General features: G+C 40.4%; 1 protein-coding gene across 2 annotated transcripts in view; it reads left to right on the forward strand.

Annotated features, from left to right (window-relative positions):
• LOC100878180 (uncharacterized) overlaps positions 1–17,790 on the forward strand; it is a 30,352-nt gene that overhangs the window by 4,197 nt on the left and 8,365 nt on the right. For both annotated transcript variants that reach the window (XM_003702295.3, XM_076538308.1), the window contains one exon: positions 891–2,234. In XM_003702295.3, coding sequence (XP_003702343.1) covers positions 974–2,234 — 1,261 coding nt within the window. In that variant the 5' untranslated portion in view covers positions 891–973. The remainder of the gene's footprint in view (positions 1–890; positions 2,235–17,790) is intronic.

The following is a 17,790-nucleotide window of genomic DNA, read 5'->3' on the forward strand; positions in this document are numbered from 1 at the left end:
CCGACATCCCATCTCGTGTAATTAGAATGCACGAGTTGAGAACGATTAAAATATATATCGGTTAGATACGAGTTGGAAACACGAGCGTAACGGAGTGTCGTATTGGCGCGTGACACCTACATGTCGATGCTGTGCGTGTCGCAAGATGGCCGGGTCACTGCCTACATAGTGACACCCACCGACTCCTGGGACGCAGCCTTCGCCGCGAATAACCACTACATATCTCTCTCTCTCGATTATAATTTACGCCGATTAACGGTTGCCGGAGCTTTTAACAGAGGAAACCCGGTTCGAGGAACAGGTCCCACGCTGACGGGGATAATATCTGGATATTGATTTCCATTTGAATTAGTCGAGCAATTTAATGGAGACTTACCGCGTTCGAGGAAGTTGCGGAATTTCTGGACGATAGTGTAACGCAACAGCCGGTTATGCTTGTTGCTCGCTGACGAGCGTGATCATTCATGCGAATTCAATCGGTAGTCGAATCGACTCATTTTTGGTATTCGTTATGGGAAGTGAACAATGGTATTTGAAAACTGTTTGAATCACGATTATTGTCTTGGGATTATGGGATCTGATATTTTTCAAAGTGAAGGTCTCAACGTCTTTAGTTACAGAACCACCTAACTTAACCTAACCACAGCACCAAAGTACTGAAAGTATTAATTCTAGAGTCATCCTAAAGTTGCAAAGTTTCAAAGTCCTACGATTTTGAAATTCCAAAGACTCCGATCCTTAAAGTTTCAAAATAACCAATCTTAAAAATGCAATATTCGCAAACTCTCCCAAAATAACTAACTCAGTGTATCTAAACCAAAATCAGCCCCTGACATATTGTGTTCCCACACTTCAACCTTTCAAACTAACAAGCCCTTTCTGTTTTTCAGGATGGAGCCATACGCGGCGACGCTTTCCCACCACCCATAAAAAGTGAATCATCCTAGCCGGTGGTAGAATAATAACCGCAAAGATGGTGTACAGAGGCAGTTTGCAGACGGACGATCCCAGGGATGCACCGAAGCTGGTGAGGATATCGCCGCTGAGAAGCAGCAGACCGAACCATCCAATGCCCAGTTCGCGAGGAGCGTCGTCCATCAACAGCCCGGTGTACCACGGCCCGTTCGTGCCAGCGATCGACGTCCATCGAGCGAAATTGATCAACGAAAGACGTTTAGCTCGCGAGAGGGACATTGAGTCGATGGAGAAGGTGATCATGAGAACGACCGGCCTGAAGGTCGGTGCACCGAAGTTGCGGAACATCAGTCAGATCCGAGACACGGTGTTTGTGGACCCCGCTCTGATACCGATGGAGAAGATCGGTCGTGTGGAGAAAGGTCGACCCAGAACCATCGCTGTGGACAGTTCCAGTAGACCAGCTAGGACACCCAGCTCCATGTTGGCGGATTTGAAGGACCTGGAGAGGCTCAGAAACACTCCACCCGCTCAGAGGTGTCCTAGGACCGCAACTAAGGTTGAGGCTAGGTCTTCAACGTCTAACAAGAAGACGGAGCTGTCCAACTCGGCGAAGATTCGCTCGGACATCATGAAGATCCAACAGATGTTTCAAACACCGGACAGCTCTCCTAAAACCACGGCACGGCGACCTAACGAGAGGAAGCTCGAGAAGAAAACCGAGCCCGAGAAAAAGGGAACGGATATGAACAAAACGAGATTACTAGCCCAGAAGCTGCTGGAGGCGTCCCGGAGAGACCGGGAGTCCCTCAAGGATCGCTATAACAACCCGAGAAACATCCCCTCGAACAAACAAGCTTCCAAGGACGCGAACAGCAGGGTGTCCAGTAAAACATCCTCGAGGAAGAACAGCGTCGACTCGAAACCCGAGAAAGCGAAGAATCTCGCTGTTATGGAGGAACATCCGCAACCTCCTGCGCGGAAGCGGAAGGAGTCGAAGAACAGGAAGAACAGTGACGCTGTTCTCAGTGACTCTGAAAAGGAGGAGCGCGTTAGAGACTCGAGGATAGTTGAAAAGAGCAGCGAATCATTGTCTAGTGGCAACGATTCTGGTAGCAAGGAGTTGAAGATGAGGACCAAGGAGTTGGATAGGCCAGACATTTTGGATGGACTTTTGAAGGAGTCCGATCAACAGTTGGCGGATCTGAAGTCTGATTTGAACGAGAGGGGAAGATCGAGGAGCCATTGGAGAGGATTTGTTCAGTCCATGAGGCTGCATGATGTTGAACTTCATTCGGACAGCGAGGATCAGAAGAAAGGTAAGAGATTTTTGGAATTTTGGTGATTTATGACGGTAGGAATGTTGAAGTGTGGGAGGGATTTGGATGAAATGTGGAACTCTAGGGACAGGGGGACTCATAAATCAAATTCCATAGGTTCTGAATTTATTAAGACCTAATTCTCCAAATTCCAGTTCTCACATAGCTAGGTTCCATAATTATTAAATTTAGACATTTCCAAATTCCTGCACCTTCAATTCCAAAATTACCAAATTCTAAAACTTGAAGGGTCCTCAGTCGTTAAATTCTTAAATTGTGGAATTCTCAAGCTCCTAAATTTCCAAATTCCTATTCTAAAATTTTCAGATCTCTAAAACCCTAAATTTTTAAATTGTGGAATTCTCCAACCCCCAAATTTCCAAATCCCTATTCTAAAATTTTCAGATCTCTAAATCCCTAAATTTTTAAATTGTGGAATTCTCAAACCCCTAAACTTCCAAATCTCTATTCCAAAATTTTCAGTTCCTCAATCCCTAAATTTCTAAATCACCAAATTCTCAAACCCCCAAATTTCCAAATCCCTATTCTAAAATTTTCAGATCTCTAAATCCCTAAATTTTTAAATTGTGGAATTCTCAAACCCCCAAATTTCCAAGTTCCTATCCCAAAATTTTGAGTTCCTCAATCCCTAAATTTCTAAATCACCGAATTCTCAAACCCCCAAATTTCCAAATCCCTATTCCAAAATTTTCAGCTTCTCAATCCCTAAATTTTTAATCTGCCGAATTCTCAAACCCCCAAATTTCCAAGTTTCTAAAACCTCGGTATTTAATTTTGATTCGCGTTTCGTGGGTTAATCACGAAACGTCGTAACTCTACCAAATCCTTTACACCACATTTATTCGCCAATCAGTTCCAATTGTTCCCTGCCATTGTCCCCCAAAGCTCGTTCGCGTGTAACGCGTTCGTACGTTATCAACGATAAGTAAGATTTATTGAAATTTCTGGCTGGCATTTCGGTAACCCCCAATGGCCGTAGATCCCTGTGACGCTTAAAGGGTGTGTTCCATGAGCGGTCAGATTGGATTAGCAACGTTTGCCGAGGTGTTTAAAATTATACAACTGACGCTGGCCATTAATCCCTTAGCCCGAGGCACCCCTATTTTTAGACTTTCAGAGGCTCCCTTGTCCGCGTTTACTAGCGCAGGTCAGGGTAGCGTGTCCCTAACATATGTCCCAACATATGGATTTAGCTAGGAGGAGCACACACGTTGGTCTCTTCATTCTGTTTCATGCTGGGTCGAATATACGGCTGTTTGGAGCTTTTCACACGATACTTCAGTTAATGTAATTGCTGCGGCGTTTAAAATATTAGGGGAGGATAATCAGGATGTGTGGAGAAGGATGTGGACTTATTTTATAATCAAAAGTATCCTTGTTTATCCAGAATTATTTTTATATAAAAATTTTCCCACTGGGCAAATCTGAGTGTGAACAAAATTAGAACAAATAATGGTTAACCATTTTTTACAAGATATCTCAGATAAATATTTAGGATTATTAATAAATCTTGTCGCAGTCAATTAAAGCTTGTATGATACATAAATTTCTATGTTGAGTAAAAAATGAACATAATTGACGAACAGTTAGTTCAATCTTTTACAAGATATTTCACAGAAGAATTTGAGGTTATACAACAAATTAATATAATTATATTTGCTGAAATGTGCATCCAGCTCTGTTGAAGCTTGTCCTTGCAAAAATGGGTTAAATACTATAGAAGGATATTTTAAAGTCGTCCATCAAGGAATCTGTACATGTCGTAACGTCGTTGGCACGTTGCCGCGATCGCAGAAGCGATTCGCTCGATTTTCTCACGCTATGAATCTCCACGTATCTAATTTCTCTCCAAGATAGTTTCGAGCAAACCATTTACCTTGATTCCGTGATGAAAGTTCACTGGGCGGCAACCGAACGAGCGCAGCTCGATTTTTACCTTTCGATGCACGGCAATTCTTATCTATCGGTTATCTTCATACATGTAGATTTACTCTATCTTTGCCCACGTGTGTGTCGTGTATCAGCTACGTGCACGTTTGCTCGCTATCCCACCTCGAAAATGCCTTATCGTTACAATTTCAGATATCCTTCGGAAACTCGAACAAATCGAAGGTTAGATTAGTCTTTTCACAGGGAGACGAAATTCGTGATAAATTCTGTTTGGAAAATTCGTGATAAAGGTCGATTAACCCCGCAGTGGTGCGGTTTGTACATAGGTGATAAGCATTGACAATTTTAAAATCAAAAAGGGAGTGGAATATACCATAAGGAAATTGACATTTGTTGTGTGGGAGATTAATAAATGTATGAAGACTTTTAAAAGTCTTATGTAGTTCTCAGGTAAAAAATTCTGAATCTTGAAACCTTGAAATTTTGAGATATAACTGTGGGACTCTGTTGCATTGTATCATTATATAAGATATTTATAAATTAAACAAGAGACGACTATCACATGTATAAAGCCTAAAGTTTCGTAAGAAGCGAATACAAAAACTGTCCATTGTATCAACCAAATTCATCGATGTTGTTATTAAACTCATATGATGCAACCGCAGAAATGTCTGAAATATCACGAAATAATTACATAAAGATTTTACCTTGATGGTATCATTAAATTTCGCTACGAACTCCCCAAACCACCCATTAAAATGTTTGCACTGCCCCGATAAGGTGGTTTAACCGTTAATGTAACTTTCACGATACAATTTTGAGCCATAATTTTCTCGACTACAAAATAGTCGTTTATCCTGCGTAATAATCGAGTTTCATAGGGTATGCATTTAAATTTTATACACCCGTAAAATAGAATAGCATTTTGATGCATTACGATCGAATATCGCAGCTTATGCGCATTCCCGCGAAAGAAAACTTTTATAAACAATGATTACACGCGTATGCATGCGTATCAAAAGCAGCGAGCGAGTATATTAAAAGTCCAATGACGCGCGATCAGTTCGATCGCTGTAAGAAACTTTAAACGCGACAAATGTTGCGCACCGATGATGCCAGCTTTTACCTGCATTATTCGCTCTGCGAGATTCAGAAAAATGATTACGCAAAATGTTCAGTTAATTGTTCGTCTTGCGTACATTACGTCTTGCGACATAATCGCGAAGAACGCGTTAAACGATAAATATTTATGAATCATTCATCGATTCTTCGTGTAATCGATTATATTTTTTTCACTCCCGCGAGTTTTCTTTCCCTGCCTTATTTGTGCTTCTAATTAGGATTTTTTAACGGGGAAGGTTGCAATATGATTATAACATAAGAAATGAAGTGAAGTACTGATTATGAAAACACAATTTTTGCGACATGGTTATTCTGAGGTATGCGTGCAAGATTGTATCACGTATGAAAATAGTTTGATAATGAAAATGACTCGTGAGCAATCTTCATGACTTGACCAAAGTAAGACTGACAAAGTAATGACACACCAAAGTAAGACCAAATAATTTACATTTTAAATGTTATTTGTTATTCCAAACTTCTATTGGAATAAATTTAAGTCTATCAAAAATTTAAGCTACATCCTCCCAGTAAACAGCATAAGTTGCCAGTGCATAATGTACGATGCTAATCCATTCGCTAAAGTCCGCGAGTGAATAGTTCAACGACCGCCAAGTGCTAATAACCTAACCCGTCTGTACATAATCGCAGAATCATAGATTCCACGAAATCCGCAGGCATGAAAGTGTTAAGGAAATCAAAATGGACAAGCGCAAAGCCACGTAAAACAAATGGAACGCAAAAAGCATGATGACCGCCGGCGTTCGTGCAAAGACTTACAAATCGAGCGGAAGGCCGCGATCGTAACACAATAGACATCCGCGGTCTCGATAAGGATTCCGCGATCGATCGAATGTGCATGAACGCATCGTGTTGAAATATCGAAAATTCCGTGCAGCACGAGGCGAACGCACGTGTCAGCGTACGCTGACGGCCCTTGCCCTTGAGTCTACGCCCTAATATTGATCTGCTGTCTTTCCTGCCCCTCCATGGTGGCCCATGGTGTGCGTACAATGAAACGCACGATTCCCTTTGCCCCTCCAGACCCATTCTGCCCCGTGGAGTCCAGCGTTTGGGCCGATGCTGCTCTCCAGTGCGAACCTAGCTGTCAAACCGCCAACACTTTTCAACACGATCGAACCGATCATCTCGATCGCCGATATCCTCCCTGTTCTCTTTGTCCGCCCTTTCTTCTTCCTCGTTCGGATATTCTGCGGTTTTCCCGACCACCGAACTTTCCTCTTCGTCGTTTTCCATCCCTCCGGGATATCGACTGTATTCTCTAACCAGCCCGGTTACACATTATCGAACTTGGTCGATACTCACGCGGAGTTCTTCAGCGTCCCCGTTCTGTCGTGCCTGCTTGTCGGCCAGCGTCCTCCGGGCGTGCCAACAGTTGTTCAGTGCAGACGCGATCACGCGGACGGATGCACGCGCCGGCTCGCACACTACGGAGATGGTACTTTGCGACGTTTGCGACAACAAAGGTGAGACAGATTTCCTTCTTGGATAACGATTGCATCCGTCTCTGGATCTCGCCTTTCGCTTAGCAGGTGAAATACGACCACGATGGGGTGGGATGCACGGTTTTGGATGTCTGATGTTTGAATGCGTACTTTCAAATGTGCACGAATTTTTTAGTTAAATGGATCTGTATTTTTTAATATATTTACCCAGCATTTTAAGTACGTGCAGTATTCGTAATATAATAAATGGGCTGTGAATGTTTGAGTCTCTGTGATACACATTATAGCAAAGTATAAATTTATGACATCCACAGTCATTTAGCACAAACATCCTCGATCAATATTTTTATAAATAGTGTTTTATGGTAAAATCTCGGGTATTTGCAACAAAATATCTATAAAAATAATTTAAGGAAATATTAACTTACAAACAGGCAATATATACTGGACATATACCATAAGTTTAGCTAGATAAAATTTTGGTGATAAAGTCGGAACGAGGAGGAAGAAACTGTAGCCATCGGTGCCGTCGTCCGTTGGTACAATCGATACTAATCGATAAGGTTTTTGCCCGTATCGTCCTGTCACGGGAAGAAATTTACAGCGAGCGTTCGCCGAAAGACATGCGCGACTGGTAAAGGTGAGAGAAATCCGTGGTAAATGTCTGACATTTTCACCCTGGCGTTCACTATCCTACAAGGTTTCCGCGTATTCTCCGTCAAATTCGATCCGTAAAAAAGCATCGCCGGCAAGAACTTATGATGTCAAATGCTTCACAAGCCGCTCCGCAAATTAACCACTTAGGAAAGGTCTACTCGATGCGATGTAATTTAATTGTGCGTGGTGAATTGAAAAAGAGAAAGAAAGAAACCAGTCGCATAAACGTTCCGTATAATTCGACGAGTTTCGAATTAGCCTGATCGATCGAAAGACTTCGTCGGCTTCGTCGACGATGCATCGTCGGGCTATTGTACGCCATGGGCGTGCCATAAATTCCGTTCCGAGAAGAGACCGATTAAAACGGCAGACTAAGCGGCTCTGGAGATTACGAGGACTCGGCTCGGTGTAAACAAGCCTCGTTATGCACTTAATTACAAGCACTCGAACCAGCGCTCGTAAATTCACGCTAGACCTCCATTTTCAGGAAATTTTCTCACGACCAACCCTCCAATTTCGGGGGTTGACTCGGGTTTCCGTCGAATCTGTTTCGAGTTTAAGCTTGAGAACATCTTGCGTGAATCGATTTCGGAGAATTCGCTGACTTTTGTTCGGCCGCTGGAGATAGTAGGACCCCAACTCTCTATTTATACTCGTAACCGATAGTGTCAAGTTAATCGATTAGTCGTTTTGCACACGATCTCCTTATGGCGAAGCGAAGTTAACTTCATATAATAATTGACTGATTGAAATTCATTTATTATCTAGCTGAACCTGGTACACAATCGTTCGTATAAAATTGCAAGATTTTTATTCTTGGTTTTTATCGATTTTTTATTCTCGGAGAATTTTTATGAATGTTTCTTAAACTTTCGAGAATTATTGACTTTTTTAATATTATACTTTAATAAGTTTTTGTATAGAATGTATCAAATAGAAGCTGTTAATATCTTTTTTCGGAAGATATAACTCTGAGATGATCTTGAGATACATAACCTCACTTTCTTCCTTGGATGTACATAATATTTTTCTGAAGAATTTGTACATTACAGCTAACCAGTTAGGTCATCCTATATGTATATGATACTTCAGTCATTTATATATGTAATTACATATACAATATACATATAATTTATGTATACATAAATATACATAAACATCAGTCGTATTAGTAATAGCACATCCAAATCACCTAAGGGTGAAGTCTACCTTTCCAGTTTTTCTTGAATTTCCATGCAAGAAAATGGGTCGCATCTAAAAAAGTGTGCATTGTTCGGGTAATTAAATGCTCGTAAGGCAACCAACACTGGACATAGAAGCGGAGAAAACGTCGATGTGCGCCAGCAGGCGCCTGATTATCACGTATTCCGTTAGGAAAGCCTTATCGTAGAAAAACGCCTATCAGCAATATTATCCTACTATGCGTATCGCGTCATACTTTCGCGGAGCGAAAAATCATCGTGGTGTCGCGTGGTCGATGGATTACGTAATTTCTTTGGTTTCACTCAGAAAGGGGTTGCGGTCCTTACTATTTAATGCAAATTGCGAGATGAACGGGCCAGCTGCGAGGTTAATTTGAACTTTGAGAATCACTTCTAACACGCATATACAGTGACGCAACGGTTGCAATAAAATATAACAATAAAACGTAATAACGTAATAAAATATAGCAATTCATTTAATTTGCAAGGACGACACAATTTATCATTTTGTATAACGAATATAAACTGGAAATTCTTGTTCGATTTTACGGTCATTTAAATGCAAATTACGGAGCAAACCAGGTTATTCAGAAGCAAGAGTCATTACATATTTTTCAACGTTCTTCAATTATAATTTACATAGCATAGTTTTCTTTACTTTTGAAAGATGTCTGATCTTTGAAGCCGTGCGAGGTAGATGACCTCAAAGTTGTTCTCAATTAATAATTTACATACTGAACAAGTATTATACATATTGAACGACCACAGTTTTTTCTAAAAACCATACTGTAACTTTGAACTTAACCCAACGGTCTCCATGGGATTATAAATCAGGTTTAATGGCACACAAACCGAAATCTCGTACAATATTCCAAAGCTGAATTTCTGCCCTCATGAGCCCCTATCGTACACGTGTCACGATCAATCGATTTCCACGTTTGAAGGAGCACCAACGAGTTCTTTGTTCGAGCGGAGAACTTCGTGTCCCGCATGGGGACGGAGCGTAACCCGAATGATGTCACACAGCGAATTACACCATAGGCTAACAAATTGCCATGGTAATGGGGTAATTCAATTCTCAACGACCGTCAGTCCCGAAATTATTACTTATAGCGTATTCCCGCGGAGACGTAATCGAAATTCCGAGAAGGTAATAAAATTCCTATGGGCTAAGAGTCTCGCGTGACAGTTCGCTCAATTGGACAACGGAACAATTTTGGCAAAACGTGGAATTCAGTCACGCCACTGGTAATAATACCAAGTGTGCAAAAAGGAAAGTGGCAATTGCTTAACCACGGATTTGGACCAAAATTGAGGTGATGATGCTTTTGTCCGGTAGGTTGATCGAAAATTGTGCTTTGAGAAGGAAGGATATTGTTCTGGGACAAAAGATGAAGTCAAGATTAAGGGTAACGTCATTTCTAGGTTCTTACCTTTGCAGGGGGAATTTCCATAACCATGAAAATCCTGAATTTCAAAATTTCTGAGTCCCTAAAATTTCAGAGATCCACGAACTCTCAAACCCCAAATCCTCAAATTTCCAAATAATCAAACCTCCATTGGTCCCCAAATTCTCAAAATACCGTTCCATCCCCAAATGCAAAAATCTCCCATGTTCCGTTACCTATTTTTCCGAGTGGATCATTCAGTAAGCACCTTTCGAAATCGATGGTTGACCGGAAACGTCCGAGGAACGTGTCGAGTTCCGTCTGATTGAAATTCGGTGTATAAAGATAGTACTTCCTGTCGAATGATCCTGTTCTTCGGTTAGCGAACGTTGACACCAGCGCAAACATGCTCGCGTCATGATCGTACGGCCACTTAAAAAGCATTGTGCTCGTGCAGCATGTACGTAACATACATCGTGCCACGCTTCTCTTCCAGTTCGTTGTTCCTTTCCTTTTTCCTGTCCCGCCCATCTATCTCTCTTTCTCTTGCTCCTTCTTTTCGTTGATTTCGCGCGACACTCTCGATACGAGAGCTCATAAATATTTAAACGATATTTTACTGCGGCGATCGTAACGGTGCCGCGAGAAAGCACGGCCACACAAAGGCCGCGATAATTCGTCCGGAAACAGGGAACAGGGTATTCGCGGGCATTTGCGTCACGCATCGTGCACCCGTACGTAATTTGTGCATTCTTTAACCAGTTAGAGATCGACGATGCAGTGGATAGACCTCGAGATCGCCTGATTCTGGAGCTATATTCTAGAGCTCTAGGTTTGGAGCTATAAAGGGTTAGCCTGCTGACTTGGGACTTTGCTATATTGGCACATTGCAATTTTCGGATATTAGAATTCTTGAATTTTGGGAATTTTGGACTTACAAGATTTTTACTTTGTATCTAAGAAAATTTGGATTTACAAATTTTTTGAGTTTAAGAAATTTTGGAAAATTTGGATAATCCAAGTTTTTAAATTTGGAGTTGAGAATTTTTGAGATTTTTAAACTTCGAGATATTGAGACTATAGTGAGTGGATGTAGTGATCCGTTGGGGTGATTATATCAAATATACATACATAAGTGATCATCATATGTGTATACATGCATGTATGGATTTGCATATGTGTTTATACATAGATACATATATCTATCCACATGTATACACACATATGTAAATTCATACATGCATGTACATATACACATATGATTTACATATGTGTGTATACATAGATGCATATGTATATCTATCCAAATGTATCTATCCATATGATTGACATATGTGTGCCTACATAGATACATATATCTATCCACATGTATACACACATATGTAAATCCATACATGCATGTATACACATATGATTTACATATGTGTGTATACATAGATGCATATGTATATCTATCCATATGTAATCCATATGTATCTATCCATATGATTGACATATGTGTGCCTACATAGATACATATATCTATCCACATGTATACACACATATGTAAATCCATACATGCATGTATACACATATGATTTACATATGTGTGTATACATAGATGCATATGTATATCTATCCATATGTATCTATCCATATGATTGACATATGTGTGCCTACATAGATACATATATCTCTCCATATGCATACACACATAAATATAAAAGTATAAAGATTGGTGTCAATCTCGTGAGTTCAGAAGACCCTAATGAACGTATAATAGTCAGAGAAATGGTAGATCATTTGAAAATTTCTCGAATATTCGTCTCATTCCAGAATCGTGAAGTATAATATAAAGGTCAACGTCGCATAATGAACAATTTACGTGACGTGATCATTATTCGTCGTCTGCCTCAATTAAAATCAGTCCATTTCCGCTCTTATTATGCCTCCAAGAATTATTATCGTGTGAACGAAGGATCGAGAAATTTTTGTTTACTCTTTTTAGAACACACGGTCTAAGATGATCGAGCTCGTGAGAAACGTGAACATAGAAAGCTATACAGTAGTTTCAGGACCCTAACTAAACGACGGCTACGTGACGTCCTATAGAAACATTGAAACCCATAAGAAATTTCTAAATGAATTCCACGTCGAAATCTTTCTTGTAACCTTTTGTGCGCTCGAGGGAAAATGATTGCCTCGTGCAACCGGTGAAATTGATGTTACGCGAATTTCCATGTAAGTGCTCGGTGGCCATTTTGGTGCATTACGACACACCAATTATGCATACCTTAATATTTCGGTTTTAATCTTCATGACTGTTGTTATATTCTCATTAGCGTTCACCGTGATTGTCAGCTGAATGATACTTTGCCAGTGGCGTAACTTGCTGGAATTTAGGTTTGAAATATCGGACGGAGATGTCGGATTTACTTTTTATTTTCCACTTCTTCAAATTCCACAATTCTACATTTCCACTTCCTCAAATTTCTAATAAGTCAAATCCCTTCATTTATAAATTCCTACATCCCTAAATTTCCACTTCCTCAAATTTCCACTACGTCAAATTTCTTTATTTCTAAATTCCTACATCTTCAAATTTCCACTTCCCCTAATTCCTTCATCCCCAAATTTCTACTAAGTCAAATTCCACAATTCTACATTTCCACTTCCCCAAATTTCCATGAGGTCAAATCCCTTCATTTATAAATTCCTACATCCCTAAATTTCCACTTCCCCAAATTTCCACTAGGTCAAATTTCTTTATTTCTAAATTCCTACATCTTCAAATTTCCACTTCCCCAAATTCCTTCATCTCCAAATTTTCACTAAGTCAAATTCCTTCATTTTTAAATTCCTACATCCCCAAATTTCCACTAAGTCAAATTCCTTTATTTCTAAATTCTACATCCCTAAATTTCCACTTCTCAAATTTCTACATCCTCAAATTTCCACCTCTCCAAATTCTCACGTCTTCAAATTCTTACATCCCCCAATTCCTACACCCTCAAATGTCCGCTTCTCCAAATTTCCACATTCTCAAGTCCTCCAATCCCTAAACCACTAAACTTCCAACACTCCAAATCCCCACCTTCCAACCTCTCCAAATCCCCAACTTGCAACCTCTCCAAATCCCCAAATCCCAAATTTGCTTCCTAACCCAAACCCCAACCTTGAAAAATGTCTACGCCATTGGTCGCAGAAAACGACGAACAAAGTTTGCTCGAAGTCACCGTGTCTTCCTCGTACGGAGCAGCTATAATGAAATGGAAACCTTTATTTCGCCGTCGCGTCAGGTTTCATCCAGCAAAGAACGTTCGAAGACATTACCGGTACGTTTCGTTCGAAAGACGAATTAATTCCACGAGAAGAGAAACGACGAGCGAAATCGTTAACGCGTATCGAAACAGACGGGATCTCGCGTTCTCAGGCTCGATAATGCAGAAACGTGACCGTGTAATCGTAGCAGCGGCGCCAAGTTGAGAACTCCTTGCATAATTGGAGTCAACGATGCGCACCGAGTGGCCTCAGCCATTGTCTGCATACAGTTAGTCGATTATTCCGCGGACACGTTCCGAACAATTCACACCGTCGACAAAACTCGTTGCTCGAGCGACATTGTGAAACGGAGACAGCGTGTCACTCGTACAATATGCTCATAAATTGACTTTTGTCTGCTCTCGGATACTTCGTTTTACATCCTTGTAAAAGATGATCCGAAACTTGCTTCTTTGTATAAACCTGCTTGCCGAGTTGTTACAATGTATCCACTGAAGCCGGTGTACGAAGTAGAGTTACTCGGTGATCGAACTTATCGAGGTCGAGTAATCGGAATTGCGAAGATAACGTACACTTGGGGCAATGTTGTCTTTCTCGTAGACAAGTATGGAGTACGGTGTACAATTGTACGGTTGAAAGGACTTCTCAATTTTTAAATTCTTAGTTTCTGCTTTTGAAGTTCTTGTACGAGTACCTTCTCAAATTTGGAGCTCATAAATTTTGGGGTTAAAAATTTATTAATTCCTAAATACCTAAGTTGCTACGTTTGGAAATAGGTCTTCTTGCTGAACACTGATCCCCAAGGTTCTTAACCCTTTGCACTCCTACACTCGACGTAACATTTCTTTTGGATCTTATGAATGATTCAGATTGGTTGAATTGTATATTTTCATTTAATTACTATTTATAATAAATGAAAAATGTATTTGTCACATACTCCCCACTGTTACAATACATTTTACAGAGAACCCCTTTTTCGATGTATTAAATGAAGGAGTTGTTAGGTAACAGAAATTAAGAAGTGTAGAGGGTTAAGTTCCAAAATTCCAGACCACGACCTAATCCAGATAAAGTCCCCAGTTACAATAACGTCTCATTGCGAAGTGATATGTTATCACGGACAACGCTCCGACACGTCATTAGCCTCGCCCGGAATATCAGCGCCAGACTCGTGAGGCTCCAGCGTGATCCGGAAGCGTTCGCAACGCCCCTCAGCGCGCGAAATTACGAAGCGAAAGAAGAGTAATTGGGGAAAAAATGGGGGAGAGAAAATTGCACAGGTGGCGCGAGGTATTCAGTTTTTGTGAAAATCATTTGACCGGTGGAACGTTAGTCATCGATGTCTGCATTCGATGTCTCCTTCTCTTTTCTTCGGGTACAAAACGGTTCTACCGTTTACGCATTCCTCGCAGGCACTAGGCTACGCGTTCCCAACTGCCACTGAATATCTACGAGCTGTTTTTCTCTCTTTCTCGCTGGCTCTCTTTGTTTGGTCGATGTCCCTTCGCGTTTTCCTCCGACGTCTTTGAATAAATTTCTTCGTTGACGTGTACGCGAAGAATGCGCCGCCATTCCGCGGAATCTAATCGCAAGCCCGGGAAAAATTAAGTGGGTTTATGGGCTTGATTTATGGGTTGAGATCAATGTGGGTCTGTCTTCGTGAAACTCCGCATTTTCTTCGATGGGTCAACGGGTTTATCTTTTGTTTGTATTTTGTGATAGCTACGTCAATCGCGTTGTTATGAAACTTGTGTACTTTTCGCATCACTTCGTGCTTTAGCGGGCATTAAACGAATACCAATCTTAAAATTGTAATTTTATTAACAGAAGGGAAAAGAAACTTGTATTAAATGAAACAACATTGTGTTAAATGAAAACTGGAAGCTCATTGAGAATATAAACTTATCGACTACATATGCGCCATCTTGCAAACTCCAATTGACCACAAACTTCGCACAATCATAAGAAACCCTGAAGAAAAGAATTTCGCAAAATTACAGCACTTAAAACAAGAGAATTCGCGTTCTAAGTTTGTGGAATCCCAACGGTAACCGATAAATATTCATTCGATAACAAAAACAGATAAAAACGTTCATTTTCTCGAAAGATAGTGATAACTATTCTGGATCATGGCTGGCTGAACACGAAATGTAAATAGGTTACTTTCGATCGTTCTAACAGCAGTAATTAGTATTTCAGTACCGACACATTAACACACTGAACAGCTGAAACATTCCAGAACAGTCGAATTCGACGTAGATGCATGAAACATTAATGAACATTTACATTTCACCGATTCATTTCCAGTATGCAATCTTTTAACACGATGTCGCGCATTGAATACAAATTAGCGTATTCAGGTTTCGAGATATTAGCGGGTTGGGTTAAACGAACCCCCGTTTATGCCTATTCTTGAAACGGACCACGCAAGGCCCCGGGACACAATGAGCAATGGAAGAAACATTCACTCGGCTTTAACCTCACGCACAGCGTGTCACTTACAATGAGCACCCTGAATAAGTAACAGTGCATGGTAAATGCCGAACGTGTTCTAATCTGAAATCTACGTGGAGCTATGCTCGTATATCGAGCTATGAAATTGATCCTTTCTATCGCTTGATCCACCTACTGCGGTGTTTCAACTTTGTAATGGATAATTATCGTACATTCAAGAAAATTTTGTGGGGCAATTTCATACGTTAAGTTCGTCGTTAAGTTCACGGAGGCGATATAACGAGAGTTAACTGTATAGAAGAGTTGCATTACGGTACTTCATGAAAATAGTGAAAAGTTGTAAGAACATAACTTCTGTTTGATATGTGCAGCTTTTGAAAGGTGAATGATTCATAAGATAATTACCGGCAATTAAATCGAAATGGAACATCCTGGCTCTCACGGTGTTCCAGTACTCTTTGAAACGGGTGATCAACCTTCCCGGTTAAACTGTAGTTAATTTATTCGAACATTGTTCAGAGTATTGTGTAACAGCGATCAAGGATGTAAGAGAAACATAACAGAGAAAATTGATTATGAGTAGATTGGAAATAATATTTTTGTGGATTGAAATTTGGGGATAACAGAATTCAGGATTTAGATATTTAGGGATTCAAGGATTGGGCGAGGACTTTGAACATTTGTACTTTTTAAAACACTGAAATTTTTCAATTCAATAGTACGTCAAAAATAACGACAGTAACAATCAAATATAAATAAAAATTCTGAAGTTGATCGTCCGAGGTCTTCGTAACGGTATGAGCGATTTTCCATAACTAGCGTGAGAAGTTACGACTCGTCGCTGACTTTGAAACTCGGCAAACTTTTAGGGCGAAAATGTGACGCAAAATTTCAAGGTTAGAATTCCCAGGTTCACTGTAAGAACCTCGTTAAAACGATGGTACCCATTCCTGTAGATTGACCTACATTCCACCGAGACCTTTTGACCTGCATTCTGTGTACGTCGAACACGATACCCTTCTCAATTTAACAGCGATATCCCCGAGCAACATGTACGATTATTACTTCAAGAGAATTGGATTCACCTTTCAAACGGTGGAATTCATGTTTTTGAAGTGAAAGTACCGTCACGTGATTTGACCACTGAGTGTCATGAAAATGCAAATTTGCGAATTGCTAAACTCTGAAATATTCAAGTACATTTTTTGGGGGAAATTCGATCGAATGCTGAGATGATGGAAGTTTTCAAATTTCTAAATTATAAAATTTTGTAAATCCTAAATTACTGAATTTTCATATTCTTAAATTTCGAGGTCCTCAAGATCCCAAATTACTAAATTTTCAAATCTCTAAATTTCAAGGTTGTCAAGATACCAAATTGCTAAATTTTCAAATCCCTGAATTCCAAAATTCCCAAATCTGTAGGTCCCCAAATCCCTGAACCCTAAAATCCCCAAATCCCCATATTCCCTAATCCCAAATTTCCAATCTCTCAAATTCCCAATCTCTTAAATTTCCAATCTCTCAAATTCCCAATCTCTCAAATTCCCAATCTCCCAAATTCCAAATCTCCCAAATTCCCAATCTCCCAAATTCCCAATCTCCCAAATTCCAAATCCCCCAAATTCCAAATCTCCCAAATTCCAAATCTCCCCAATTCCCAATCTCCCAAATTCCAAATCTCCTAAATTCCAAATCTCCCAAATTTCCAATCTCTCAAATTCCCAATCTCCCCAATTCCCAATCTCCCCAATTCCCAATCTCCCCAATTTCCAATCTCCCCAATTCCCAATCTCCCCAATTCCCAATCTCCCCAATTCCCAATCTTCCCAATTCCCAAATCTCAAAAATTCCAAAATCCTCAAATGTCCCCAAATCCTCAAACCCTAAATCCCAGAACCCCAAAATCCCCAAGTCCCGAAACACCTACATCCCCAAATCCCCAAATTCCCAAATCCCCACATCCCCTAATCCTAAAATTCCCAAATCTCCAAAATTCCCAAATCTGCAAATCCTCTAATCCCCAAACCCCAAATCCCCGGAACCCCAAAATCCCCAAGTCCCGAAACACCTACATCCCCCATCCCCTAATCCCAAA

This window comes from Megachile rotundata, chromosome 12, assembly GCF_050947335.1.
Source record: "Megachile rotundata isolate GNS110a chromosome 12, iyMegRotu1, whole genome shotgun sequence".
In the NCBI taxonomy this organism is placed as follows: domain Eukaryota; kingdom Metazoa; phylum Arthropoda; class Insecta; order Hymenoptera; family Megachilidae; genus Megachile; species Megachile rotundata.